Raw genomic sequence first — 24246 nt, forward strand, 5'->3', positions numbered from 1 at the left:
TGATACTGTTTAGGGAGCTGCCATAACGTAAGAGTCTAGATTGCTAGCGTGAAACTCTAGCCCAGTTGAAAGCTTTGACCAGATTTTAGGCTTGAAGAAAGCGTCTAGAACCGCGCTACTCTTAGGTGTGTTTCTAAGTAGTCAACCTTCCGCAGCCCTTATCTCTTAGCAACAACCTACGACTGAAGCTAGAGCAGCAATGCTTACTAACCGCAACCCTCTAAGGTTTTCTTGAGACATATCTTACCCGCCTAAGATTTTGACCAGCTGCTTATAGCTAATTGAACTTTGGTTTTCTAGGTGGTATCCGGGCGGCTCCATGCCTCATCAACGAACCGAACATTTTGATTTCTGTGCCAAATCCAATCATTACCAGCGTTTCCCGCTTGAAAGCTCCTATAAAATTATATAACCACCCTTGTTTAACCTTTTTCTGGTCAAAAATAAGGACGATCACTTAGTGAATCTTCAGTGTCATTAAGCTATCTTCTTTAGCCGGTGAGTCAGACACAAATGGAGTAAATGTAGATGCTAATAAAAACGTGATATTTAAACACCTATATCTAGAAAACTTAGAGCTTAGGCGTTCTCATTCGTGTTCGGATCGAAGATATGATCCATTTGACTGTCAACAAAAGTCCCTTGTACTAATGGTCAATCCCGATCTCTTGAGATCAAACAGATCGTACGCTTATAAGGAAGAGGACAGGCTCAGTTGCTTCCATTTTTCATCCGAGTTCGATTGGGCTTCGGATGCCTGGGCCCACATTTGTACAGCATCCGGGCCCACCAACATCCTAAGAGGCGGCTCTGGAGCCTCATACAACTGATCGATAATGGGTCCGAATTTCTTAGGATCGCTAGTCTCATTTCCTGAGATCCCGCGTAGAATTTTGGCAAATTCGCCGACGGTTTGTTGGTATGGTTCGCTGACAGGAAGGATTTTCATAGACGGTCCGGCCCACTCAGTCCGAATACCGCCAGGCTCCAACACCGAGATCTTGACACCTAGAGGAGCAAGCTCTGCGGCAAGGCTAAAAGAGAAGCCTCCGACTGCCCATTTAGCGCTTTGGTAAGCACTCAAGCCCGGTGTGGTGAGACGTCCGCCAACTGAAGAAATTTGGAATATGTGGCCAGAGCCTTGACGACGAAGGACTGGGATGACAGCCTTGGTGACGTGTACGACACCCATGAAGTTGGTTTCGACCTGCTCGCGGAAGTTGGCGATGTCCATGTCCTCAACAGACGCCGTGCTGCCGTATCCAGCGTTGTTGACAACAATGTCAATCCGTTTGAACTTTTCAGTGGCAACCTTTACAGCTTCTCCAGCGGCTTGCCAGTTGGTGACGTCGAGAGCGAATGGTAGGACTTTTTCGGAACCGTAAGTCTTGACGAGTTGCTCCAGGGGTTCGGTGTTACGAGCCGTTGCAACAACAAAATCACCCTTTTCCAGGGCATGTTCGGCGATAGCACGCCCTAAGCCACGGGACGTGCCAGTAATAAACCAAACTTTTGACATGATGTGAAGGTGTATGGAAAGAGGAGGTTGAAGGAGACGGTTCTTGTAAACTGCCGAAGAAATTGAGAAGAGGTGGATGGTATTTATAAGAGAACATCTTACAAGGACTCCTTCGTCCCAGTCATACTAAGCTTATCATCATTCAGAGTATCTACCAGCTGAACAGGGTTCTTGCTCGTTAGAAAAGTGGCGATGCGGGCGCCAGCGGGCGGGCCTCCGCCCGCACCACGCACTGACCATCAGACAAAGGATGACGGATATTTCTCACGCCGCTTACCCAAAATTCCACTGGAATCTTCCGAATAAGCCAAGTGAACCTGACTCAAGTTATTGGCTTCATATTGCACTGCGAAAGCCTTGCACAGTTTGCTGTAGGTAGAGCCTAAAAGCGCGTGGATGATCACTTATTATGTGCCGCCCCAGTCTTTAGTTCTGATATGTATCCATCCTTTCAAAGAATGATCACCTAACCAGATACGATAAACGCTACCTTTGAAACATGTGCACTATCAAAACCAAAACAACTTTTTCTGCGGAATGTTTCCAGAATCCTTCAAACGCTTTCACCCAAGAACTAATTCAATTCATCGTGTGAGCTGATGGCTGAACACAGACTACATCTTGTCTCTGTCAATCCGGCACCCGGGCTTTGCCATCATGGATCTTCGCGCTGATCTCGCTTTAGCCTCGCCTTTGTATAGACTAGGTAGGAACTGCATGCTAGCTGCGTCCCCGAGTTTCGGAAACGCAGCCCCACACCTCCGACCCGGGCGCTGGCGCTGGGAACTAACACTGGAGTTGGGAGAAAATCAAGCCGATCACGTTGCGCCATGGCCGTGCTCGTGTCTCGCGTGCGCTATATGTGGGGTGAGAATCTCATCGCTGGGCCAGATCAGTGGCATGCGTGACAGCGTGCGGGGTGCGTGCTGCGCTGGACGTATACAGTAGGGGAGGAGTGGGAGCGTGGCATTGAGGAGTCATCACAGGCAAGCAGACGAGGATAAGAGAGCTAGTGTTTTCTCAATTAATTGCTTTAGTGCTGCCCACTGATAGAGCACATCTGACAAACTAGACAGCGTCTCCCTCCGGCGGCTCCTCGTACCCCGGTGGCTCGAATCCCTCGCTGCTGTGCCCGTAGCTCGCGTAATGCTTCCACTCCGTCTTCCTTCTCCGCCGGGAAGGTTCTGCGTTGCTGGCTATTGCTGCTTCGTCGACTGTTGCTGGCTCGTTGCCTGCTGAGAGGTTATTGACTATCGCCACCATTGCTAGTTCAACCGCTGTTGTTGGTTCATTGGCCGTTGTTGGTTCAATGACCGCTGCTGATCCATTGGCTGTTCCTGATCCACTAGCTGTTGCTAGTTCGTTGCCCATCGTAGCAGGTTCAGCAACTGTTGCCCAGTATCCGTCTCCTGCCGATAAACTGGCCGTTGCAGATATGTTGGCTGCAAGTTCAAGGGTATCTGAGGTGCTGGCCGTGGCTGGGGCACCGTCCAAAGATGGTATTCTGGCTGATGCTGGAGTGCTGGCGACTGATGGAGCGCTGGCGGCAGATGGAGCGCTGGTAGTTACCGATGTGTTGGTAGTTGCCGGACGCAACACCTCCATCGCTTCCCTCAAGTCGATTAGACCACCGAGGCCATACAAGTCAGCGCCTACCTGGGGCATCAGCCACCACAAGGTAGGCGTATCGAAGTGGCGCATCTGGATGAGATTCAGATTTCCCGGAGGCGGGCCGGGCTCCCATGGAAGACCGACCGGGCTTCGATTTAGAGCATTGGGCAAATAGTGTTCGATGTAGTACTCGTAGCTCCTGTGGCCAGCGTCGTATTGGGGATGCGCGATAATCCGATAGAGAATGTCGTACAGTGGCATCAAGTTGAAGTTTTCTGAATGTTTTAGGAGACACGCCGTGACCATATCTTGGAGGAAATAGGCCGTGTACTCCAAGAGCGTTTCTTCGTCGGCGGGATCCCGTTTTAATGGGGGGCGGATTGCACTGCTCAGGAAATTGTCGAAGCATTTTGAAGCTTCTGGCACGGTTGCCTGGAATCGAATAATGTGTCGGAAATACGCGACACGGTCTGGATATGGGAGATTAAATCCATCCCTAAGGATGAGGTTAGCGGGTTCAGTAAAGAACGGGACAAGGTTGAAACGAACGTCCTGAGTCTGTGGAGAGATAAATTTGGAGTCAGAGAATTCTGCATTTCGCCGAACGTGATGGTTTGGTCGGTATTGTTTCAGAAAACACTTAATGAGAGTGGTGATATACTGTGGCGACCGCCGCTGGGGTATAAACGGACGGATTGGTACCTAGTTGATGGCGTGTAATGGATGAAGTGGTGTTGATGATGGAGTTACCATCCCAAGACAACATAGGTAGCTAAACGTCGTAGCCAAAGACGTGGAAGCCGCGACACCATGACCCATCGGGAAAGCATGGTTGCCTCCACCGAGAAATCTCCCCACACAGGCGAAAATATAACCGCGCGAGCCTCATGCCAACCGAGTTGTGAGCTCTTGACCGTCGAGGAACCTCCGGACATTTTCAGCCGTAGCCATATACCAGCCGTGCATAGTCTCTTCGCTCACAAACCCCGTATGCGGCGTCATAAGCACCTGGCTTCTGCCATCTTTCCCCCACGCCGTAGTCCGCCATCGGCTGTCCTTGGGCAACGGCTCCTTCCAGAACACATCGAGCGCGGCGCCGCGAATCCGGCCCTGGTTCAGCACCTCGAACAGCGCATCCTCATCCACGAGCGGGCCTCGCGACGAATTAACAAACAGAGCGGACGTCTTCATCGCGGCCAGCTCTTTCGCGCCAACAATGCCCTCCGACCGCGGCGAGAGGACGTAGTGCACGCTGAGCACATCCGCCCTCTCAAACAACTCGGCCTTCGACCCCACGACCTCGAACGTCCCCTCCGGCAGCCCTGCTTCCCGCGCTTTCGCATCCGCCGCTTCTTGCGTCAGCGACTGGCTCCACGCGAGCACGCGCATCCCGAACGCGAGCACGGCGACCCGCGCCGCCATGACGCCCAGCTTGCCCAGGCCAAGACACGCAAACGTTTGCCCGGCCAGGTACGTGCTCATGGGAAGATGGTCCTGCCAGGCGCCGGCCTTGACGGCCGCGTCGTCGCGCGCGACGTTGTTCGCGAGACCGAGGATCAGGGCCCAGGTGTGCTGGTTCGTTTTGGATACGGGTTTGGTGGTGGCGGCGCGGCCGGCGGAGGCAGCTGGGTCTGTGTCGGTGCCTGCGACGGGGATGTTGGCTGCGCGGAGGGCGGCGAGGTCGAGCGCGGCGTTGCGCGTGCCGGTGGTGAGGAGGAGGCGAAGGTTCGGAAGCGAGGTGATTAGCGCGGCGGGGAAGGGCGTCCGCTCTCGCATCGTGCAGATTATGCTGTAAGGGTGAAGGCGGGATACGAGGGCGGGTAGGTCGTCGGATGGGGAGATGGTGTCGGTGAATACGGTTACTTCGAGTGAGGATGGGGGAAAGTCTTTGAAGTAGGGGCGTGATATGTTTTGGTAGTCGTCCAGTATTGCCATCTTGATGGGGCCTTTGGGTTGAGCCTCGGAAGACGACATTCTGACAGTGGGGTTTGGGGATATAAGAGACGAAGACTGTTTGGAGACAGAAGAGAGCAAGCGGACAGCAGAAATTCGACTTGAAAGCGGACTGATGAAGACAGGAAAACAGCAGCAAGACTTTGCACTCATAAACTTCCTCATTTACTCAAACAGGTGATGAAAGGAAACACGAAGTGAAGTGAAGTGTAGAAATAGGAACAGGAATGAAGTCAAGAAATAACTCCCACTAAATAAACCTCGGCTAAACCTGCTCCGCACCAATCCCCCCACCCCCGCATTCGCACAACCTCACCCCTACTCTCTCTTATCTGATCAAAAGCATGGCTTACCCTGCCGGATGCGGCATCCCGGTCTAACGTAATGCTTATTTCTCGTTTTTGGTAAGGGTATATAAGAGCGACGGACTGTCCTTTTGCTCCGTTGGAGTTTCATGACAGCGCGTGGACAACATTTTCCCTGCCATGCGTGCTTCTCGGTCATTATCTTTCGCACCATGTGAATTTGGGAATGATTTATACAGTAAGTATCACGATGCCACAGAGCCCTTGATAGCAGCCAGAAGTGTTTTTGCACGTTGGCCTGACGGACAGCAGAAAGGCCAGCAAGAAGGTGAGGCAGTTAATGCTTTTGGACCCGGTCATCAAACAACAAGTTTCACGAAATATAAGCTAAATTTGTTTTGTATGATTTTCACATCTTAGCGACTGCCCGCTTGGCTTAGTGGTACAGCGTCTCACTCGTATCCTGCGAAATGAGAAGATCCTCGGTTCGATTCCGAGAGTGGGCATTCTTTTTTGCATCCGCGACCTTGCTCTCCTTTCCCAGAGTCATTCGCTTCTGGGCAAGTATCTTTTTTTTGACGATGATTGAAAGTGTCGCGGACAATGCACTTGAATTTTTATTGTCAACCATGTCTGGGATTCGACACCAGCAAGCAGCCTTGGAGAAGCCCCACAGTCGGCAGACATGTGCATTGTTGCCCATAAACTCAGCGATATGGGATACTTGAAAGAGGAATGTGCTTGTTAAGGCTATATTAGAGCATCCAATGCTTTGCCTATATACAGCTAAAAGTGGGCCTATAGCCAGAGAAGGAGTAACCAATATATACAGCACCTCGCCCCACACGCTACTTACTCATCCAGCCTAAACAACAAGGTCCCAAAGCCCAACTGGTCAAACCCGCCACTGGAGCTGCCATAATCGCCACCGCCGCCCTCGGCCCCGTCGCCCGCCTCGACGACCATGTCGCGGTACTGGCGGGTCCACTCGGCGTCCAGGCCCTTGAGCACGCCGTAGTGGGCGTACAGCAGCTCCCAGGCCGGGCGGATGTTGCCGCGGCCGTTGGCGCTGATAACCGTCTGCGTCTCGTCGCTGTTCGTGTACGTGGTGTAGGGGACGTCGTTGCCGAGGTTGTACTTGGCGGCGTATTCGGCGCTGTGGGGGTATGTCAGATTTGTGTGTGTTTGTGTGTGTGTGTGTGTGTGTGTGTGTGTAGGGGAAGAGGCAGACTCACCCAGCAAGAATCAGGTTCTCGCTGTACCCGAACACGTCGTCCCCCTGGTTGTACGCCTGCTGCGCCAGCACGCCCAGCAGCGCGAAATCGAGCATCGAGTGGCCCTGATCGCGGCCGGCCTCCTGGCCCTGCGCAAGCACCTTGCCGGACCCCTCCTCCTCATACGTCTTCCACAGCGTGTTCAGCAGCGCGCCGTTGCCCTCACCATGCTGGAACCAGTGCAGCGCCTCGTAGAACATGGTGCTATTGTCCGAGAGGATGCCGACGGCCTCCATGGTCGCGAGGTTGCACAGCTCCCAGTTGGCCCAGTAGTGGTCCACGGCCGCGTCGTTGTGGCGCACCATAAAGTCGCGGTTCATGGGGTAAAAGACGCGCACGAGCATGTCCACCAGCGCGGGAAAGCCGTCCCAGCCCTCGTAGTCGCGCAGGATCTCCGCGGCATTTGCGAGCTGGTACCCGTAGATGCCGCTGGCGAGGAACTTGTCCGAGGCGCCGGTAATCTCCTTCAGGGCGGCGCTCCAGGCGTCGAGGATCGCGGCCGCCGTGTCCGCGTACGTGCTGTCCCCCGTGACCTTCCAGTAGACGGCGAGGGCGTACGCGGCGGCCGCGTCGTGGTACAGGTGCGGGTAGTTGCCGCCCGGGGAGTCGCGCACGACGGTTTCCTCGGGGGTGGCGACGTAGTCCGGGTCGGCGTGGGCGGCGAGCTTCTGCCACCCGCTGTACCAGGGCTCTTTCTTTGCATTGACGTTGGCGGTGATGCGCTCGAAGTCGGCGGCCGTGTGCAGCAGGCCTGGGTGCGTGAATGCGGTGGCCCGCGTGTCGTGCGGCTTGGCGGGCGCGGCTGCGGAGTGAGGTAGGGCGTGGGTGGAGGGGAGGAGGAAGACGACGATGCTGAGGATGGAGACGAAGGGCCCCGCAAGCGCTGCTTGGGGGAGATGCATTTTTGTTGCAAGAAAGAATTGGAATGGAACCAACACACACCTCTGGGGAACAACATGACGCTCCGCCGTCTTTATACATCTGTGGTGATTGCCAGGGCAAACGGCACGAGCCGTAGCTAAACATTAATTGTTTCATTAAGCCTCTAATGTCGCGTGCTGCGTGCAACGGGCAAGAGATCGCCAGCGACGCGCGAGTCGATCATGGCGGAGGACGTAGCGATATTTCCCTTTCAAACACGCCCGCCCATCATCTTGCCCTCCTCAATCACAACGCCCCAGCCCCCCTCCGCCCGAACCCCCTCCCGCACCACGCTCCTCCACGTCTCGCCGCCCCACTCATCCACCCAGACCGCGCAGCGCCCCTGCACGCCCTCTCGCGCCATCGCGAGCCGCAGCGTCGGAAACCCCGTCCACGTATGCGGCAGGAGGGGGCGGAGTGCGCGCGCTTGCGCTTGCGGCCCAGACGACGGCAGCGACGCGCTCGTCGCCACGACCGCGCACTCCAGCGTCTTCTGCAGCGCGCGCAGCTGGCGCACGAGCGCGGCGTAGGCGGCGGCGGCGGTAGCCGAGGAGGACGATGAAGACGCGGGGTCGAGCGCCCTTGCGCCGTCTTCTGCTGCGCGGAGAGGCCAGAAGAAGGCGCTCGCGCTGTCGAGGAGGATGCTGTGGAGGGGGCGCGGGGAGGAGCAGTGCGCGCAGGGATCGAAGAGGTAGGCGGGGAGGGCGGCGAGAGCGGCGAGCAGAGCGGCGTGCGTGTCTGGGCGGAGTATGTGCACGTGGGCGAGGGCGGCTGCGAGGACCTCGTCTTCTTCTTCTTCTTCTTCTTCTTCTTCTTCTTCGTCTTTGCCTTTGGCGACCATGTCTTTCCGCGCGCTCTTGATCCGCTGCCTCATGATGTCTGCGAGGCGCGAGACGAGGAAATTGCCCTCTGTGTCTATGACGACGACGGCGCTGGCTTTGCCCGAGTAGATGCGGGGGAGCACCGCTATGGCTGCGATCAGGTACAGCAGGTGCGTCTTCCCTGCCCCCGTGCCCAGCGACGTGATTTCCACGACTGGCGGTTTGGGAGGAGAAAACGAAGAAGAAGCGTGTTCCTGGACGGGTTGCGCGAAGAGGTTGAGCAGGCGGTCCAGCGGCGGGATGCCGAAGCGCTGGGGCGCGGGGTCGTGCTGCAGTCTGGCCGAGTGGAGAATCTACAGTTATGTGAGTCCAGTCGGCACTTTGTATAAAATCCATAGGTTGAGCATGGCATGGCATCCCGAGCGTGTCATCGCACACGACAACAACATACCTGACCCAACGACGCCTCCTCGACCTCAGCCACCAATGCCCTGCCCAGCATATCGGCGCCACTCATCACAACCGCGGCCTATCATTCCCCTCCTAACAACAACAAACAACAACACCCCGCAATGGCGCCTCTCGTCGAAGCCTTCCCGCCCGAGGAGCTCGAGGCCCGCGCGCAGTACACGCCCGACAACCGGCTGCGCAACAAGCGGCGCCCCGTCGACCTGGCCAAGTGCAAGCTGCTGGAGCTGGTGCAGTACGAGTGCGACGTGGTGGACCGGGGGGATCCGAAGAGCGTCGTGCGCTGCCAGCCGCTGGTCAGGCTGTTCCGGAAGTAAGTTTGCTCGTTGCGTGTGTGTGCCTGTTGAGGGATGGCTGATTCGATAGGTGCGCGGATGGCTTGTCGGTCGAGACGACGAGTTGGGAGGGCTTGGAGGGCCGGTGGTGATGTGATGCGTAGTGAGACGCAGCTCCGGGTGAGTGCGTGCAGCGGGGGAGATGCTTGTACACATATGTATGTGTAACTTGTACCTGCACCTAAATTGCCCATGGAGAGCTTTGCCATGTAGATATATGTGTTTATGCGTGCATGTGTCGTCGAACAGCCTCACCTCAACCAGCCTTCTCAAGAAACAAAACACCACCACTCAATTCTCCTCTCCCACTCCCACTCGCACTCCCAATCCCACTCGCATCCACTCCCTCGCCGTCGTTCCACCGCCCTCCAACTACCCATCACTTCATCTCACCCTCCCCGCGGGCGCACGTTTCTCCGCGCCGCCCCGTCGGCAGGAACCTACCAAGCGACACCTCCATCATCGCATCGTCTGCATCATCCCACACCCGCTCCCAGCAACCCACTCTCCACTCCACTCCTCCACCATGGTCGTCAAGCCCATCACCGGCGTAAGCTCCGCCTCTTCCTCGCCCACAGCTTCCGCCCTGGCCCGCCTCGGCGGCCCACCGGCACAAAGCTGAGCTCTCGCGCTTGAACGTCACGCTAACGCTTCCCCCGCCGCGCAGATGCTCCGTAGGGGCCTCGTCCTCGACATCTCTGTCGCTTTCGGTGCGTCTTGTCTGCCTGCTAAGCACACACCTGCCCCTCCCCCAATGGCACACAAACGCAACACCCCTTCCTTCTCTCCCTCCCTCTCACACACCCTCTCCCTCGCTGGCTCGCTGGCTCGCTCACTCACGCCTCTGGCAGGCCTCGGCCTCTCCGCCGGCTACGGCTGGTGGTACGGCTACCACGTGCCCACGGTCAAGCACCGCGACGCCTTCTACACGCGCCTGGAGGACGAGCGCGCCAAGGCGCTGGGGCAGTAACTCTGCTGCGTCCTTCTGCCCCCACACACACGCCTTGCGCACACGCACCTGCTTTCTCCCCGGACCAAATGCGCTTCTTCTTCCGGGCTCTCGGATCGCCTCTTTGCGCGCGCACGCGACGACAATGCCTGGCTTCGGTTTGGGCTGAAGGAGCCGGTTTGCTCGCTTGTAGATATACTTTCCTACCTCGGTATTTCCGTACTCCATACACCGACTTCGTCTGAGGCTGAGGCTGAGGCTGAGGCTGAGGCTGAGCTTGAGTTTGGGGGGTGCGGCGAGCAAGCGCGTGCAAGCAATGCTAGTGTATACACTCTGCCTACGTCCCTGCTGGAATTGACTGCGTGCGTGAGAGGCCTGCTTACTGACACTTACCTACCGCTTCCTGCTCACCCGCGCTTTGCCCGTGCCCGTGCCCGTTCTCACGTCTCTGGCGCCCAATGGCCTAGAAAGCGCAATTGCTGCTCGTGTGCGCGCCCAATGCTTTGATGTCTACCTACCTTAGGTCCTATGCGTGATGGTTTGTATGTATAGGTAGGTGCTTGTGCGTATGATGTCAAATTGCTTGCTCCTGATTGGTTGGCCTCCCATCATCATACATACAGTCAATCAATTCATGAGCCCTTCCGCTGCTGCGTCTCTGTCTATTTGGTTATACCTCCTATGTACCGTTCCCTCCACAGCCTGCTCTACCATCGTCCACCCATCCATCCATCAATCCATCATGCACCGCGTCAAACCACCACCACCAAACCACCATACCAAAACATCAAACATGATGAACATCAAGCATCAATCAATACCTACCCACGCCACCAAGGAAGGCCATGCACACACACAAACAATCCTAACACCTCACCTCGACCCCCTCCCGACTTCCCGTCAAGTACTTGACCCCCTTATAAGGCGTCACCCCGGCCCCCAGCCCGCGACTCATCTTGGTGTCGACGTTCAAGCTCTCCACCCGCACCCCGCTCGCCAACCACCCCTTGACCTGGAAACTCAGCGCCGCGCTCGCCGGCATCAGCAGCCGGTTCGCGCGCTTGCGCCGCTCCAGCCGCGCCTCTAGCTCTGCGTCCCCCCCGCTGTTCGTCTTGCTGCTCAGCGGCGGCGCGCCGCTCCCCAGCCCCGCAGCAGACTGGTATCCGCTGCCCGCGCCGTCCCCGTCGTCGTCGTACTCGTACCGGTTGCCCAGCCCCTCACCCAGCACGCCGCCGCCCTCGTCGTCCTCGTCGTCTTCTTCCCCTCCACTGCCGCCAACGACGCTCCCCCGCAGCGTCGCCACCGCCCCCATCCCCAGCTGCATCAGCGCCGCCGCGTCCTTGGCCCCAACCCGCCACTCCAGCGCCGCTTCTCCCGGCGCGTACGTCACCTCGCCGCGCGACGCCCGCAGGTCCCCCACGTTGCGCACCGCCGCCGGCAGCGGCACCCGCACCACCACGTCCGACAGCTGCGGCGCGGCCGAGGACCCCGCATGCGCGCCGAAGCCGGAGGGGCTGCGGCCAGGGCCGCCGGGCCGTCCAGTCCCCGCCGCGCTGCTTATGCTGCTGAGGCTGGCGGCCGCGGCCGAGGACGCAGACGTAGAAGACGCGGCAGCCGCGGCGCCGCCGCTGCGGAAGCGCGACGACAGCGCCAGCCGCACCTCGAAGTCCGCGCCCGTGGGCCCCAGACTCGTCTTCACTTCGACCGTGGCCGGGAGGTTGAGCTTCGCGCCCTGGCTGCTGCCGCTTCCGTGACCCGGCTTGAGGTTCTCCGGCCGCAGCAGGTAGTCGTCGCCCAGCAGGTCGACCTCGTAGCCCAGCAGCACGAAGCGGCCGTCGGGCGGGATGAAGCTGAGCTCGCCGGGGCGGTCGCGCCACCGCGCCAGCCGCACGCACGGGTGGAACACGGGCAGCGACACGATGTTGGCGATGCCGCCGGGCGCGTCTAGCCGTAGTATCAGGTCCGGCACGCCCGACACTTTCGACGTGAAGGCTATGCTGCCGTTGGCGAGGGCGACGAGCGGCCTCCCGCTGGGTGTGAGCGTCACGTTCAGCGTCTCGACGACGTCGACGTACATCTCGTTGCTGGTATGGCGGACATTGGCGCGGCGCCAGGGGATGGCAGAGGAAGGCGAGGAGCCGGGCGGGGTGAGGGAGGGTTTAAGCGCAGGCCGCTGGAGGGAGAAGGGTGTATTTGTCGGGCTCAGCGAGGGCGAAGAGCTGGGCAGCCCCACGCCGCCGAGGAGGTTCTTCATGAAGCTGGGGGCGTCGACGACGTCGCGCAGGGCGTTGGGCTCGGTCGTGGCCACGAGGCCGGCGTCGCACATTTCGCCGAGCAGCTGGGCCACGACGTCGTAGCTCGTCTCGATCTTGGCCGCCAGCAGCGGGCTGCCGAGAAAGTCCTCGATGGCGTCGGCCACGCGGTGCAGGAACTCGAGCACCAGCAGCGGCTCCGTGTCGGCGCTCGACGGCGCCAGGAACAGCAGCCGGTCCTGGATCATGTTGTGCACGAGCGTGGGCGGGTTTGTCGACGGCAGATACATGAGCGACGGGCGCGGCGCCGGGTGTGCTAGGTAGAGCGGCAGCAGGACGGGCGCGGCGGGCGGGCGCGCGCAGTAGACGTGCTCGAGGATGAGGTTGCTGGGCGAGACGGGCGAGGTCAGCATTGGCCCGTCGTGATGCATTCAACCACTCACTTGTGCTCATCGAAGATGTACAGCGCTTCGACGGCGCTCATGACTGCTGCTGTGGTGCTCGGGCAGCCCCATGCGCCGCAGAGAGAATCAATTGTTGAGTGAGTGAGTGAGTGAGTGAGGTACTCTGGTGGTTTGGCGGCGAACGAGCGGGAATGATATGACGCCGATCCCATCGCCTGACTCGCGCCCGATTTTACCTCCGCCGCCCGCCGCCGCGACTTTTCCCCTCTACCTTCACCACCACTTTCCCTCCTCCTCCTCCCCCGCAATGGCCAGCCAAGACGCCGACCTCGCCGCCGAAGCGCAGCGCCGCCTGCCCTCGGACCAAGCGCCCCCGCTCGACAAGATGCTGCAGCGCGAGCAGCGCGACTTTGACGACTGCCTGCCGTGTCGGACCATGGGTACACACACACACGCGTCTTCCTCCTTCCTTCCACACCTAGCTAGCCAGCTAACTCCTTCTCCCTCCCTCCAGGCGCAACCGCGTTCATCGGCCTCGGCGTCTACTCCTACGTCTCCGGCCACCACCAGCTGCGCCAACAGCACGCCGCTCTCCAGGCCAGCAAGACGCTGTTCGGGCTCCGGGCGCGCAAGGCCAGCATCACGGGCCTGTCGGCCGTGCTGGTCGGTATGGGCGTGTATCGCTTCGTTGCGTGAGCTGGGGATTGTTGCGCCCATTGCTTGATGGTGCGTGGTGGGGAGATGGTGTGAGCGGGTGGGTTCGTGGGTGTGTACGATATTCTTCTTGCAATGGTGCATCTGGGCGGCGTTCATGGGGCTGCATAAAAGTTTGGGCATGGGCTGGGCTCGCATTGGGGGCTGCGCTGAGCAGGAGTGCTGTCCTGCGCGGTGAGACTGCCTGCCTGCCTGCCTGCCCGCCTGGCCACCTCGGCCCATGTCTGTTTTCGTCTTATGGAGCGCTCTCTTCTCATTCATAGTCCTCGAAGCAGAGAACGGGGGGTACGAATGTCCACTCCAATGCGGCAGCGTCTCGCCGTGGACACATTTCGTACCCAGCTACAAGCCAAGCCTGCTGCAAGCGGCACAAAGGCACTTCCACACTCATGCCGAGAAGACGCTGCTACCTAAGTAGCCTTTGGATACGGTACATAATGCTCGGCCCCAACCACACGCCCACCTCTTTCTACCCACGCGCACGCCTGAGCATCTCGCCCTCCTTCTCGACATGGATGCGACCCGGCTGCTTCCACACCTATCTGTATCCACGAAGCCGCCACCACCACCTCAAACCACACCCCGCTAGCATCGTCACTAAGTTAAGCCAAGCCAAGCTACGGTAAACAGCTCCCTATCTCTCTCTCTCTCTCTCTCTCTCTCTGCCGCTTTGAAAAGTAAAAAGTATTGTGTCGATATCGGGTATAATCAAAAATCGAGAAAAAGAAACCAAAAAGAAAGATGCAGGTTCCATCAAGTCATTATCCCTCCTTCCTCTTCCGGACGAGGAGGGTCCCATCTCAGCCCTCAAAAAAACCGCGAAACTACCCGCGGAGAAAAAATCCGGGCTCCGGCTTTAAAGCAAGAAAAAAAAGCGAAAACAAGGAAACGCGCCGGGTAAAAAAAGGAAAAGAGAAAGAGCTCAAGTAGCCAGGGTATGCACGTCCTCCTGATCCACTCATCATACCTAGCTATGTGAATCTCTCTCCTCCTTGGAATGCAAATCCCGAATAGTTGCAGTAGTAGTAGTCCTGGTGGACCGACCGATTCCTTCCGTTTCCGTCCCCTTCTATCCAGCACTCAAACCCAGAAAACACCCTGAGAATGCTTCTAAATGAATGCCTCCAATGTGAAAATGATCCCATCCGTTTGTAACTCCGTCCAATGCGTGGTGCCAGCAGCCGTGGCGGGCCGAATCGCCCGGAGCCGGCTGTGCTCTGGGGCGCAGAAACCTCGAGCCTGCATCCTCCTCTTATGTGAACCGTCCGCGCTTCGATCCGTGTCCTCCGAAGACGTCCTTGCCGTTGCCGAATCCGTTGATATCAAAATAGTCGCCGAACGGCACGCGCCGCTTCACGCCGGCGCCGGATCCCAAGCTGCCAAGCGACGCGACCGCCGCCGCCGCCTGTCTGTCTCTGTTGTGGGTGGTACGGGCGTGCGTGTTGTTGCTGCTGTTGCGATTGGTGCGGTGTCTTGGAAAAACGTTGATCTGCATGGGCGGCGATCCGGCGTTGGTCGCGGCGTTCGAGTCGGCCTGCTCCGTCTCGTCCATATCGAGGTCCAACGTCTGTGGCGCGCGGAATGTGAAGTCACCCTTTGGCAGGGCGTCCAATGCTTCGAGAGATGGTGCAGCCGCAGGCACGGTTGCTACAGGGGCAGGGGGGGCCGAGTCTGCTCTGGCAGGCGAGGCAGATCGCAACGCCTGTACCGCTGGCGACGCCACTGCCTCCGGGCTGGGCCGCCTTTGCGCAGCAGGGCTGGAGCTCCTCCCGCGCTTGTCATCGTCGCCTTCTTCGTCGCTGTCCGTGGCCGTGGTTCCTTCTTGGAGCTTCTCGGTGACCCACTGGCGTATCCTCCAGCCCTCACCGTCGCCGACGCCCAGGTTCTCGGCGTCGAGGAAGCTCAGCATGTCCTCGAGGCATGCCTGATAGCCCTCGTCGTGGGTGGCTTCGCGGTCGGAGGCGGCGGCTTTGTACAGGTTGGTGACTTGGAGGGCGGCCGTCTTGAAGGCCTGCAGCAGAGCAGCGTTGGTTTGGCCCGGTCGCCTGCGCGACGTGGCCGAGGGCAGGGAAGTGTTGAGGCTGCGCATCGAGTCCATGTTGAGAGCTTTGTTGGTGTAAAGAGAGCTCCTGCCAGGTAAACAACAAGGTCAGCAGCATGCCCCTCACGAAAGGATGAGTAATACCGAGGGTGGCGCGGGACTTACAAAATAGCGTAAAGAGGGTCGGGCTCGCTCTGGAAGGATGGTGAGAGAGGGGCGATGGGCCCGGGCTGGTTGAATGTCAAAGATGCCGGGGTGGGCGGTGCTCAGCAGGGCGAAGATGCTGGATGGACAGTGATGGAGACGAAGCAGATCACAAAAGCCTGTCGGCCCGGCAGATCCTCGGTCCAGTCTTAACCCCGACAGGTGGACGTGACTTCCCATTGTGACGATCTACGTAGTACCCTACAAAGGCATCGCTGCCCCATCCCCCCGCGGATCGCTGCCTGCGCTATAAACCACCTGCCCCTCCTCCACGTGGCTCCGGATCACTTGCCCGCGTCCAAACAGCCCCCGTGAGTGTCCACTCACCATCCGAACCTTGTGGCCCATGGCCGCCAGCTTGTCCGCCACCGACTGCTTGATGCCCTCCTCTAGGTACACCGTACGGTCCACCACCTTTTGCTTGTTGCTCTGATCCGGCATGCCTGCCCCAATGCACACGCGCGGCGCGTCCAAGGCCGCCTGCGGCGTGAGGTCAAAGGCCAGCATGTTGAGCAGCACTTGCACGTGGCCCTGCGGCTGCATGAAACCGCCCATGACACCGTACACCGTATGCAGGCTGCCATCACTCGGGTTCGTGATCATGGCCGGGATGATCGTGTGATAGGGCCGCTTGCTCGGCGCCAGCACGTTCGGGTGTCCCTCGATGAGCACAAAGTTCGCCCCACGGTTCTGCAGCGTGAAGCCGCAATCCTTGGGGATGATGGCGGTGCCGTAGCCACCGTAGTTGCTGTTGATGAACGATATACCGTTACCTTCCGAGTCTGTGCAGCAAAAGTAGACGGTGTCGCTGTGGTTATGCGCCGGGGACCCGTGGTGCAAAACGTCCGAAGCTTTGTTCGGATCGAAGAGTTTCGCGCGCTCGGCCAGGTATTTTTGAGAGATGAGCTCCTGAGTCGGCACCTTCTCGACGTTCGGGTCAGTAATCCACCAGTTGGCGTCGGCAAAGGCAATCCGCAGGACCTCGACGACAGCGTGCAAATGCTCGGCAGAATTGTGGTCCCCTGTTTTGAAGGCAGGAATCTTGCCCGCTTTCTCCAATTCTTCCAGCATGCCCAGAGCCATCAGAGCCACAATTCCCTGGCCGTTTGGCGGATGCTCCCAAACCTCCACACCCTGATCCGCATTGTCGTTCATGTGGACACTATGCTTCTTGCCAACATTTTGGCCGTTAAATTTCAGTGAAATGGCATCAACCGGCTCACTGCCAAGCTCAGCGTGCTTCTTCAAATCATCCAGCGTCAGACGTCCGCCCAGGTCTTGCACGACCTTGATCAGCGCTTCAGCCACAGGGCCCTCGTAGAACCCCTTTTTCCCATGCTTGCCAAGCAGCCGGAAAGTGTTAGCCAAAGTCGGGTTCTTGAAGATCTCGCCGGGTTTGGGTGCCCGGTAACAATTTGGCGCATTTGGATCTTTTTTTAACATCTCGGCAAAGTTGGGAGATGCCTTGCGGATCGCGCTTTCGCTTGTATGCCACTATTTCGCTATTAACAGACCATCTCGATGATACACGCAGAATCATGCAACTCACAAATGTGGAGGACAGCTCGGATACAGGGAATCCCTGCTCACCCAGTTCAATGGCCGGCGTGAGGATCTGTTCCAAGGATAGCTTCCCGCTGCCAAACCTCTCTACCGCATCGACCCAGCCTGCTGCAGCACCGGGAACAGTGACAGCATGCACGCTACTCATGGGAATGCTCCCAGACTCGCCCTCTGGAATGCCGAGGTCCTTTCGGATCGTCTCCAGAGTCACGTTCGCACCAGAACGCCCTGAGCCGTTCATGGCGTGCACCTTCTTCGTCTTCGCATCGTAGAAAAGGCAGAAGCAGTCCCCTCCAATGCCAGTTGAGCCCGGTTCAGTCATATTGAGGGCGGCTGCCACAGCAACAGCAGCATCCTACTGTTTATCAGACCAAGCCATTGATGCGGCTACGGGCCTACTATTCCAAAAACTTACGGCAGCGTTTCCGCCATCTCTCAGGGTTCTGATACCGGCTTGGGTAGCAAGAGGTTGGGTCGAGGCGACAATGCCCTTGGTGCTGTGGACGGTACTCCGCCGGCTGGGGAAAGCGACGAATTCGGGGTCTGTGGCGGGGTATATGGCATTGGCGTTAAGAGGCATGATGACTACACTGACCGCAATTCGGTCTACGCGACGGCACGCTTTGAAGTGAAGTAGAGTGCAGAGAAAGAAGATATGAGGGGTAGGTAGCAGCACGTACCTGGGTAGCGGGACTATTTCCTATCTCCGATTTGCGGGGATGGCGGACGGCAGTTACGTTATGGCGACGACGATTGCGGCATCATTTTGCCGGTCTCAGCCTCGGCTCGACGGCGGCTGATCGGAGATGATGTCGACATCAACAGTCAGAGGGACACGTGAAGCAAGTCTTGAAGTCGCCGTGAGGCTCTGGGAAGCACGAGAGCTCCAACGTCATGGCGGCGGGAAGGGCCCAGCGACATGCCATCGGCTGATCCCCGGCTGTGCACGTCACTTTTAACCTTCCGCGACTCTCATCCCGCGCAGCTCGATTGCGCCATTCACCATGAACACCGTCGGCTGGGTGTGTCGAAGATGCCTCCTCCGCTCCCAGGCGCCTCTTAGTAGGCAATTCCTCCGCCGCCAGACCACCCAGGCTACAGGCGCCGACGCCATCTCCCCCGCCGTTCTTACCCGCGCCCGCTCGCTCGCCGCCGAGCATTCGCAATTGTCGACGAAGCTGCTCGATGGCTTTGACCAGAAGACGGCCAAGAAGGCCGGCGAAATCGCGCCAATTGCCGCCGCGCTGAAGGAATGGGAGAAGGCAGATGAGGTGGGCAGACGTTCTCCTCCCGCGCGCTTGCCCTTGCCCATCTAACGCCAATTTGTTCGCAGGCTCTAACGGAGCTCAGAAACTTGCTGCAAGACTCGTCGGCCGACAAGGAGCTCCGCGACCTCGCCGCTGAAGACATGACGGAGACGACGGAACAACTGTCGCGCGCGACGCAGTCGCTCACGACCAGTCTGGTGCCCAAGCACCCTTTCGCACACCTACCATGCATGTTGGAAATCCGGCCAGGAGCCGGCGGGTCTGAGGCGGCGCTGTTCGCGGGCGATTTGCTGCGGATGTACCAGGCGTACTGCTCGCGACAAGGGCTGCGAGCGACGCTGGTCAAGTACGAGGACTCAGCGGGAACGGCAGACGCCCGAGGCTCTGACTCGCCGCTGCAAGAAGCGATCCTTGAGATCGAAGAGGATGGCGCGTATGGCCGGTTCCGATGCGAGGCGGGCGTGCACCGGGTGCAGCGCGTGCCAGCGACGGAGAGCAAGGGACGAACGCACACGAGCGCGGCGTCGGTGCTGGTTCTACCGAGCCTACCGGGCGAGGGCGGGGCCGGGTCCGAGGACTTCGACGACCCCAATAGCGACTACTACATTGATCCCAAGGAGGTGCGCGTCGAGGTGATGCGCGCGAGCGGCGCGGGCGGCCAGCACGTCAACAAGACGGAGTCGGCAGTGCGCTTGACGCACGTTCCGACTGGCACCGTCGCCGCGATGCAGGACTCCCGTTCGCAGCGCGCCAACCGCGATAAGGCCTGGCAGGTGCTGCGGTCGCGGCTAGCGCAGGCGCGGCGCGAGGCTCGTGAAGAAGAGGCCTTGCGCATGCGCCGCAGCGTCATTGGCGTCGCTAAGATGGGCCGCGAGAACAAGGTCCGCACGTACAATTGGGGACAGCAGCGAGTAACGGACCATCGGTCGGGCTTGACAATTCATGGTTTGGACAATGTTATCGAGGGCGGCGACAACCTGGAGGAGGTCATGGAGAGCGTGAGAAATTGGATGAAGGACGAAGAGGTTAAGCAGCTGGTGGCTATTGAAGAGGCGGATGCGAAGGCGTCCAAGAAGACGTAATGGGAAAACTTACGCATTACGGGACTTCTACTCCGGGCTTTCAGAACCAAATTCGCATTCGCATACTCCCGGCACCTCACTTTCAAAAATCCGCAGACACCTTCACCCACGCGAGACTACGTCAAATCAATCCAGCCTCACTTGATTTTCTACTCCAAATATCGCATTCTCCCTTATCTCTTCGTGTAAACCTTGCCTTAGCAGTTTGTTGATACTGGTGGATTAAATCGGCTCGACCGCCCTGTTCTCTTCTCAGCTTACTCTCCTCAGTCAACTAAGATTCTATTCAGCCTCTAGATATGGCTAATCAAACATCAGCACTCCATGCGACTGCATTCTTCATAAGGTAACTGCACCGAACCCCGCGGAACGGGCCTTGCAGCTATGTACCACGTGCAATAGCCTGATTGCTGCAATAGTTTACGTGATTGGTCTGAACTAGGGTCGACCAGGTCACTGGGTCGATCGTCTAACAGTTGTCCGTACCACCTCACTTTCGCACCGTGGCATCTGCGTCAATTCATGGTTCGTTTTCTAAGTAAGCGCTAAACGCAGTCGCCATCTCCACACCCCATTCGAAGGCAAGGAGAACGTCCGGACCTTAGAATAATCGCCTAAAAGCCTCGGGAACACGGGGATTGACGTATGACATGCTGTCAGCATGCAAAGGACAGCGGTAAGAAAGCACAGCGTTATATTGAACGCATCCTTCCATATTGATGGTCAGATAAGGGATCGCCGTGCTCATGATTGGCCAGTACAGGCTTGGGCCCTGCTAAACTATGCCCCCTTCAGTAATATCGACAGAGTTTAGGTCACGAGTTACCCCAGTCGCTCGCTTGTTCTACGTTATGCAAGCCCATGCCCGGATCTGCGGCAAAATACTGCATGAGCACGATAAGGCCGCAGCAACCTGGATACGAACTTCCCTCATTAGGAAGGCCACACACGGATGGGCGGCGGCCGAGGCTGGGTTTCCAGTTCATAATTAGCCTCCCTACCCATGATCTGCTCCTAAGCTAACACATCAGCACCTCTAAACCTCTTGGCTATCTCTTGTTACACCATGTCATCAAGCTTGGCTCCGGCAAGCGAACTCGCAGACCCGCGCAGGAGCAAGGAGGTTGACGAGACCATCAACCGCGAGATTCGAACAGAACCTTCGGCCTTGCGCGTTGAATATCAGCACAATCCAGATATTACATTCGAAGAATACCTCTACTATGCCAACGAGACGAGGGAGTATGAGAAGACGCTTTCGACAAAGGGTCACGGTCTCAGTTCAATTCGGACAGTTTTCTCCCGCGACAAGAAACCGAAAGCCGAAGAGTCAACGCAGACACAAGAAGGCCAAGCACGCCCTGGTGGAACAGGCGGCCCAGACGCAACTGCAGGTGTTTTTGATGTAGTTTCCGACGAGGAATGGCATCAAGCCTCGAGAGCTGCGCGGACGGCAACATGGGGTAAGGATATGCACCTTACCTTTATCCTGTAACTTCCTAGCATTAACAGTCCACGCAGGCTCTGTTTTCTACCTTATTACCACTGATATTCTAGGGCCTTATTCTGTCCCGTGGGCTTTCACCCGACTGGGATACGGCCCAGGAATAACCCTTTACTTTATTTTTGCCGTGATGGCAACGTAGTAAGTGTTGTGTTACTTCGTGAGAAGGATGATGCTGATAGTACCAGTTCCGGGTACTTGCTCTGGCAGCAGTTCGTTCACCTCGACTCGGACAGATACCCAGTGAAGAACTACGGTGATCTGGCCTTTCGAATCTACGGGAGCTGGTTTCGATACATTGTCAACATCTTGCAGAGCTGTCAGTTCTTCCTCAATGTCACGCTTCTCATTGTCTCCCACGGCCAAAGCATTTCGCAGCTTTCCCAACCTTCAGACGACGATAAGCCTCTTTGCTGTAAGTCGAACCACAGTGAAGCCGAGGTCTTAAGTGGTTGAGCTCATCAATGTTAACAGTTACTGCCTGTTTGATTATATTCGCGGCTGCTGGTTTCATCCTTGGCCAGATACGCTCATTACAGAACTTAGGATACGTTGCTAATCTTGCTGTCTGGATGAACGTGTTCATAATTATCATGACGTATGTTATATATCTCCTTAGGCGCGGAAGCAAAGTGAGGATACTGTACTTGTTACAATCGAATACTGACCATACTGTTTCTAGTATGGGCATCACGTCCAACAGCTCCCCAAACTACAAAGCCGTTTACGCATCATACGGAATTGAGAAAGGGCCGATCAAGACTAGCGCCGGGGTTCCTGACGGACTCAATTTACGAGACAATATCAATGGTCTAATGCAGGCTGTTTACTCATATGGCGGCGCGACTCTTTTCTGCGAGCTGATGGCTGAGATGAGGAGACCGTAGGTCTATTGGGATTCCCGTATAAGCCGACACTGTACTAACGTTGTTTAAAAGGTGGGACTTCTGGAAAGGCATGATTATAGCCAATGTGTTTATCTTCATTGTCTACATCGTCTTTGGTCTCGTCGTCTACAGCGAACAGGGGCAGTTCGCCTTCAACCCCGCATACCAAGGCATCAACCCCTATGCTTGGCAAACCGTGGCCAACGCTTTCTCCCTCGTCAGCGGACTGATCGCTGCATGTCTCTATGGCAATATCGGCATCAAAGTCTTGTACGCCAACATCGGTCGCCCCCTTCTGCACCTACCTGCGCTTGAGACACGGAACGGCAGATGGATCTGGGTCGCATTCGTTCCGCTGTACTGGGGCCTTGCATTTATCATTGCAGCCGCTGTGCCGCAGGTCTCTTACCTTTCGAGCTTTGTCGGCGCAGCAATGATCCTCCAGTTCTCGTACACGTTCCCTGCCTTCCTGGCTCTGGGGTTCAACTGCTTGAAAGGCTCGCTCGTTGAGGGCGACGGCTTTGACCCTACCACGGGTAGGGTTGTCCGCTCTGATACGGGCGTCAAGCGTTGGGTTCGTGGGTTCAAGAAGCAGTTGCTTCTTAATTCTTTCAACACGGTTTACTTCCTTGGCTCCATTGTCACGGCTGTGTTGGGCATTTACTCGAGCATACACTCTATGCATCGACAGTATACGACGGGTGGATCTGTTGAGTCTTTCTCTTGTAATTCTCCAACAGGGTAAGGAGGTGGAATGGTTTTACGCCGAGGACATGGCTTGAGGGCACGAACTAAACAATACACTGTCACATTTCGGTATTATTACTTGGACTGTATGTGCATGTCCGCAGAGGGACGAGTCAACCATGCCTACGGTAATTAAAAAAGCTATAAACTTTTGCAAGGATCGACTGGCGCCCCGTATCGCGGGTCGGGGCATCCCCTTCATACCCATTCTTCTTCTTCTTGCCAGCGTCGGTATTTTCGCACCGATGCGGTTTCCAGCCTGCAGACGTCAGGACTTGAGTTCAAGCCTGGTTCTGGAAGCGGGGAAAGTCTGGCACTGCTGTTGGTATTAAAGTTCACAAACCTCGGGGGGTTACTACTCACTTCCATCAGTTTGGCAGCGGCCAAAAGAGTCTGCCATCGTTAGCAACAAGTAGGTAAATGCTGTTCGGGAATTGGCCATCACTTACTCCTGTCATCGGGGTGGCAGCGTCCACCATACATGTCTAGCACGACTGTCAGTTTCGAGATGGTAATAAATACGCTCGCCGCGACCTACACTCATGGTGGCGCTCCTCGTAGGGCATATCGCGTGGCATCTCGCGCGACCACTCGCGCGGCATATCGCGGGGCATATCATGATGCCAATCACGCGGCATATCGCGTGGCATGTAGTTGTTGTAGCCCATGAAATTCCTGCGGTAGCAGTCGTAGTCCCAACCACTGACTCGGCATTAGTTGTCTTGCACCGCTCGACTACACAGAAAAGCCACAGGGGCATGCTTACCAGTGACGGGGAATGTGGCTGTATTCCTTGAAGCCCCAGCTGTCGCGGTTGTAGTTCGGGCCGGAGCGGCAGGAGAAGGGTTCCTCGTTCTCGAAGGCACCGCAGCCGCGGGCGGCGTTGGCGCCGGTAAGGAAGGGGATGAGCACCGCGACGGTGATGGAGATGGGCTTCATCGTGAGGACTGGCTGGTGAGTTGGTTTTGAGGTTCTTGGTTCTTTCTTGTGGCCTTCTCTGTCAACTGTCACTTCGATTAAGAGATCAAATCCGGGCACTTTTTTATAATGACAATGTACCCCGCACCCTTGGAAATGCTCGTCATGTTTCCGAATTTTGCTCGCTGCATCCGTTGCTGTGTATTTGCTGAACCCAGCCCATGGTCACTTGTCTTCCGACCCCTTTGGCGTCGGAAAACATGCGCTAACTTGGCCAGATCGATCAGCTCGGAACTGACGGCTGTTCCTCCGACCCCTTTGATTCATTCGCAGATCTTTGCTATCCTTTGGGGATTGTCTTTTCTCAGCTGTGGCGTTCGTTCATCTGAAGTGACTTTCCTTTAGTTCTCATTGGTTGATCGAATTATAGCACGACTGGAGATTAAGGGTCTACGCCGCACTGCTTTTTGGTGCCACATCTTTAACGAACATGTTCCTTGATCCTT

The 24246-nt window shown here is 57.3% G+C and overlaps 12 protein-coding genes and 1 non-coding gene across 13 annotated transcripts; 6 read left to right on the forward strand and 7 right to left on the reverse strand.

Annotated features, from left to right (window-relative positions):
* Positions 1–659: 659 nt before the first annotated feature.
* On the reverse strand, positions 660–1519 carry K452DRAFT_257917 (uncharacterized protein; the record flags this gene model as incomplete). The annotated part of the gene is made up of 1 exon (XM_033538449.1): positions 660–1519. The coding sequence occupies one exon, from the start codon at positions 1517–1519 to the stop codon at positions 692–694; it is 828 nt and encodes a 275-aa protein (XP_033392914.1). The 3' UTR covers positions 660–691.
* A 2003-nt stretch (positions 1520–3522) lies between these two features.
* On the reverse strand, positions 3523–5280 carry K452DRAFT_291737 (uncharacterized protein). The gene is made up of 2 exons (XM_033541240.1): positions 3680–5280; positions 3523–3626 (listed from the first exon to the last, which is right to left on the reverse strand). Exon 1 carries the CDS (start codon positions 5102–5104, stop codon positions 4016–4018), a length of 1089 nt encoding a protein of 362 aa, XP_033392915.1. The 5' UTR covers positions 5105–5280; the 3' UTR covers positions 3523–3626; positions 3680–4015.
* A 533-nt stretch (positions 5281–5813) lies between these two features.
* K452DRAFT_t149 lies at positions 5814–5894 on the forward strand. Its single transcript has one exon. It is a non-coding gene; the product is annotated as a tRNA-Thr (tRNA).
* Positions 5895–6240: 346 nt separating this feature from the next.
* K452DRAFT_329324 (uncharacterized protein) lies at positions 6241–7564 on the reverse strand (the record flags this gene model as incomplete). The annotated part of the gene is made up of 2 exons (XM_033545048.1): positions 6241–6544; positions 6624–7564. 2 exons carry the CDS (start codon positions 7562–7564, stop codon positions 6241–6243), a joined length of 1245 nt encoding a protein of 414 aa, XP_033392916.1.
* Positions 7565–7679: 115 nt separating this feature from the next.
* On the reverse strand, positions 7680–9176 carry K452DRAFT_112169 (uncharacterized protein). The gene is made up of 2 exons (XM_033535044.1): positions 8856–9176; positions 7680–8757 (listed from the first exon to the last, which is right to left on the reverse strand). The coding sequence occupies exons 1-2, from the start codon at positions 8919–8921 to the stop codon at positions 7795–7797; spliced, it is 1029 nt and encodes a 342-aa protein (XP_033392917.1). The 5' UTR covers positions 8922–9176; the 3' UTR covers positions 7680–7794.
* Positions 8977–9299, forward strand: K452DRAFT_236131 (uncharacterized protein; the record flags this gene model as incomplete). The annotated part of the gene is made up of 2 exons (XM_033537485.1): positions 8977–9185; positions 9239–9299. The coding sequence occupies 2 exons, from the start codon at positions 8977–8979 to the stop codon at positions 9297–9299; spliced, it is 270 nt and encodes an 89-aa protein (XP_033392918.1).
* A 379-nt stretch (positions 9300–9678) lies between these two features.
* Positions 9679–10496, forward strand: K452DRAFT_291740 (uncharacterized protein). The gene is made up of 3 exons (XM_033541241.1): positions 9679–9757; positions 9875–9917; positions 10059–10496. Exons 1-3 carry the CDS (start codon positions 9734–9736, stop codon positions 10175–10177), a joined length of 186 nt encoding a protein of 61 aa, XP_033392919.1. The 5' UTR covers positions 9679–9733; the 3' UTR covers positions 10178–10496.
* Positions 10497–10758: 262 nt separating this feature from the next.
* Positions 10759–12968, reverse strand: K452DRAFT_257930 (uncharacterized protein). Its single transcript, XM_033538450.1, has 2 exons — positions 12852–12968; positions 10759–12795 (listed from the first exon to the last, which is right to left on the reverse strand). Exons 1-2 carry the CDS (start codon positions 12890–12892, stop codon positions 11022–11024), a joined length of 1815 nt encoding a protein of 604 aa, XP_033392920.1. The 5' UTR covers positions 12893–12968; the 3' UTR covers positions 10759–11021.
* Positions 12969–13077: 109 nt separating this feature from the next.
* K452DRAFT_291742 (uncharacterized protein) lies at positions 13078–13875 on the forward strand. Its single transcript, XM_033541242.1, has 2 exons — positions 13078–13252; positions 13327–13875. The coding sequence occupies exons 1-2, from the start codon at positions 13120–13122 to the stop codon at positions 13506–13508; spliced, it is 315 nt and encodes a 104-aa protein (XP_033392921.1). The 5' UTR covers positions 13078–13119; the 3' UTR covers positions 13509–13875.
* A 607-nt stretch (positions 13876–14482) lies between these two features.
* K452DRAFT_112205 (uncharacterized protein) lies at positions 14483–15852 on the reverse strand. Its single transcript, XM_033535045.1, has 2 exons — positions 15733–15852; positions 14483–15655 (listed from the first exon to the last, which is right to left on the reverse strand). The coding sequence occupies exon 2, from the start codon at positions 15622–15624 to the stop codon at positions 14779–14781; it is 846 nt and encodes a 281-aa protein (XP_033392922.1). The 5' UTR covers positions 15625–15655; positions 15733–15852; the 3' UTR covers positions 14483–14778.
* Positions 15853–15907: 55 nt separating this feature from the next.
* On the reverse strand, positions 15908–18277 carry K452DRAFT_257936 (uncharacterized protein). The gene is made up of 3 exons (XM_033538451.1): positions 17750–18277; positions 17321–17689; positions 15908–17265 (listed from the first exon to the last, which is right to left on the reverse strand). Exons 1-3 carry the CDS (start codon positions 17912–17914, stop codon positions 15973–15975), a joined length of 1827 nt encoding a protein of 608 aa, XP_033392923.1. The 5' UTR covers positions 17915–18277; the 3' UTR covers positions 15908–15972.
* On the forward strand, positions 18178–20008 carry K452DRAFT_362016 (uncharacterized protein). The gene is made up of 2 exons (XM_033546467.1): positions 18178–18605; positions 18668–20008. Exons 1-2 carry the CDS (start codon positions 18339–18341, stop codon positions 19682–19684), a joined length of 1284 nt encoding a protein of 427 aa, XP_033392924.1. The 5' UTR covers positions 18178–18338; the 3' UTR covers positions 19685–20008.
* Positions 20009–20750: 742 nt separating this feature from the next.
* On the forward strand, positions 20751–22820 carry K452DRAFT_236198 (uncharacterized protein; the record flags this gene model as incomplete). Its single annotated transcript, XM_033537491.1, has 6 exons — positions 20751–21147; positions 21206–21329; positions 21377–21603; positions 21663–21786; positions 21871–22071; positions 22127–22820. 6 exons carry the CDS (start codon positions 20751–20753, stop codon positions 22818–22820), a joined length of 1767 nt encoding a protein of 588 aa, XP_033392925.1.
* Between the last annotated feature and the right edge of the window lie 1426 nt (positions 22821–24246).

This window comes from Aplosporella prunicola (genome assembly GCF_010093885.1).
Source record: "Aplosporella prunicola CBS 121167 unplaced genomic scaffold K452scaffold_32, whole genome shotgun sequence".
NCBI lineage: Eukaryota > Fungi > Ascomycota > Dothideomycetes > Botryosphaeriales > Aplosporellaceae > Aplosporella > Aplosporella prunicola.

Excerpts from the sequence above, each read along its gene's own strand:
- K452DRAFT_291742 (XM_033541242.1), top strand. The coding sequence starts at position 13,120 with ATGGCCAGCCAAGACGCCGACCTCGCCGCCGAAGCGCAGCGCCGCCTG. Across the intron at positions 13,253-13,326 it reads CCTGCCGTGTCGGACCATGG|GCGCAACCGCGTTCATCGGC; the intron begins GTACACACACAC and ends CCCTCCCTCCAG.
- K452DRAFT_257930 (XM_033538450.1), bottom strand. The coding sequence starts at position 12,892 with ATGAGCGCCGTCGAAGCGCTGTACATCTTCGATGAGCACAA. Across the intron at positions 12,796-12,851 it reads TACATCTTCGATGAGCACAA|CAACCTCATCCTCGAGCACG; the intron begins GTGAGTGGTTGA and ends CGTCTCGCCCAG.
- K452DRAFT_291737 (XM_033541240.1), bottom strand. The coding sequence starts at position 5,104 with ATGTCGTCTTCCGAGGCTCAACCCAAAGGCCCCATCAAGATGGCAATA.
- K452DRAFT_257936 (XM_033538451.1), bottom strand. The coding sequence starts at position 17,914 with ATGCCTCTTAACGCCAATGCCATATACCCCGCCACAGACCCCGAATTC. Across the intron at positions 17,690-17,749 it reads GAGATGGCGGAAACGCTGCC|GATGCTGCTGTTGCTGTGGC; the intron begins GTAAGTTTTTGG and ends GATAAACAGTAG. Across the intron at positions 17,266-17,320 it reads CCGAGCTGTCCTCCACATTT|TGGCATACAAGCGAAAGCGC; the intron begins GTGAGTTGCATG and ends ATAGCGAAATAG.
- K452DRAFT_362016 (XM_033546467.1), top strand. The coding sequence starts at position 18,339 with ATGAACACCGTCGGCTGGGTGTGTCGAAGATGCCTCCTCCGCTCCCAG. Across the intron at positions 18,606-18,667 it reads AATGGGAGAAGGCAGATGAG|GCTCTAACGGAGCTCAGAAA; the intron begins GTGGGCAGACGT and ends ATTTGTTCGCAG.
- K452DRAFT_112169 (XM_033535044.1), bottom strand. The coding sequence starts at position 8,921 with ATGAGTGGCGCCGATATGCTGGGCAGGGCATTGGTGGCTGAGGTCGAG. Across the intron at positions 8,758-8,855 it reads AGGAGGCGTCGTTGGGTCAG|ATTCTCCACTCGGCCAGACT; the intron begins GTATGTTGTTGT and ends ACATAACTGTAG.
- K452DRAFT_291740 (XM_033541241.1), top strand. The coding sequence starts at position 9,734 with ATGGTCGTCAAGCCCATCACCGGC. Across the intron at positions 9,758-9,874 it reads TCGTCAAGCCCATCACCGGC|ATGCTCCGTAGGGGCCTCGT; the intron begins GTAAGCTCCGCC and ends CCCGCCGCGCAG. Across the intron at positions 9,918-10,058 it reads CGACATCTCTGTCGCTTTCG|GCCTCGGCCTCTCCGCCGGC; the intron begins GTGCGTCTTGTC and ends CGCCTCTGGCAG.
- K452DRAFT_112205 (XM_033535045.1), bottom strand. The coding sequence starts at position 15,624 with ATGGACTCGATGCGCAGCCTCAACACTTCCCTGCCCTCGGCCACGTCG.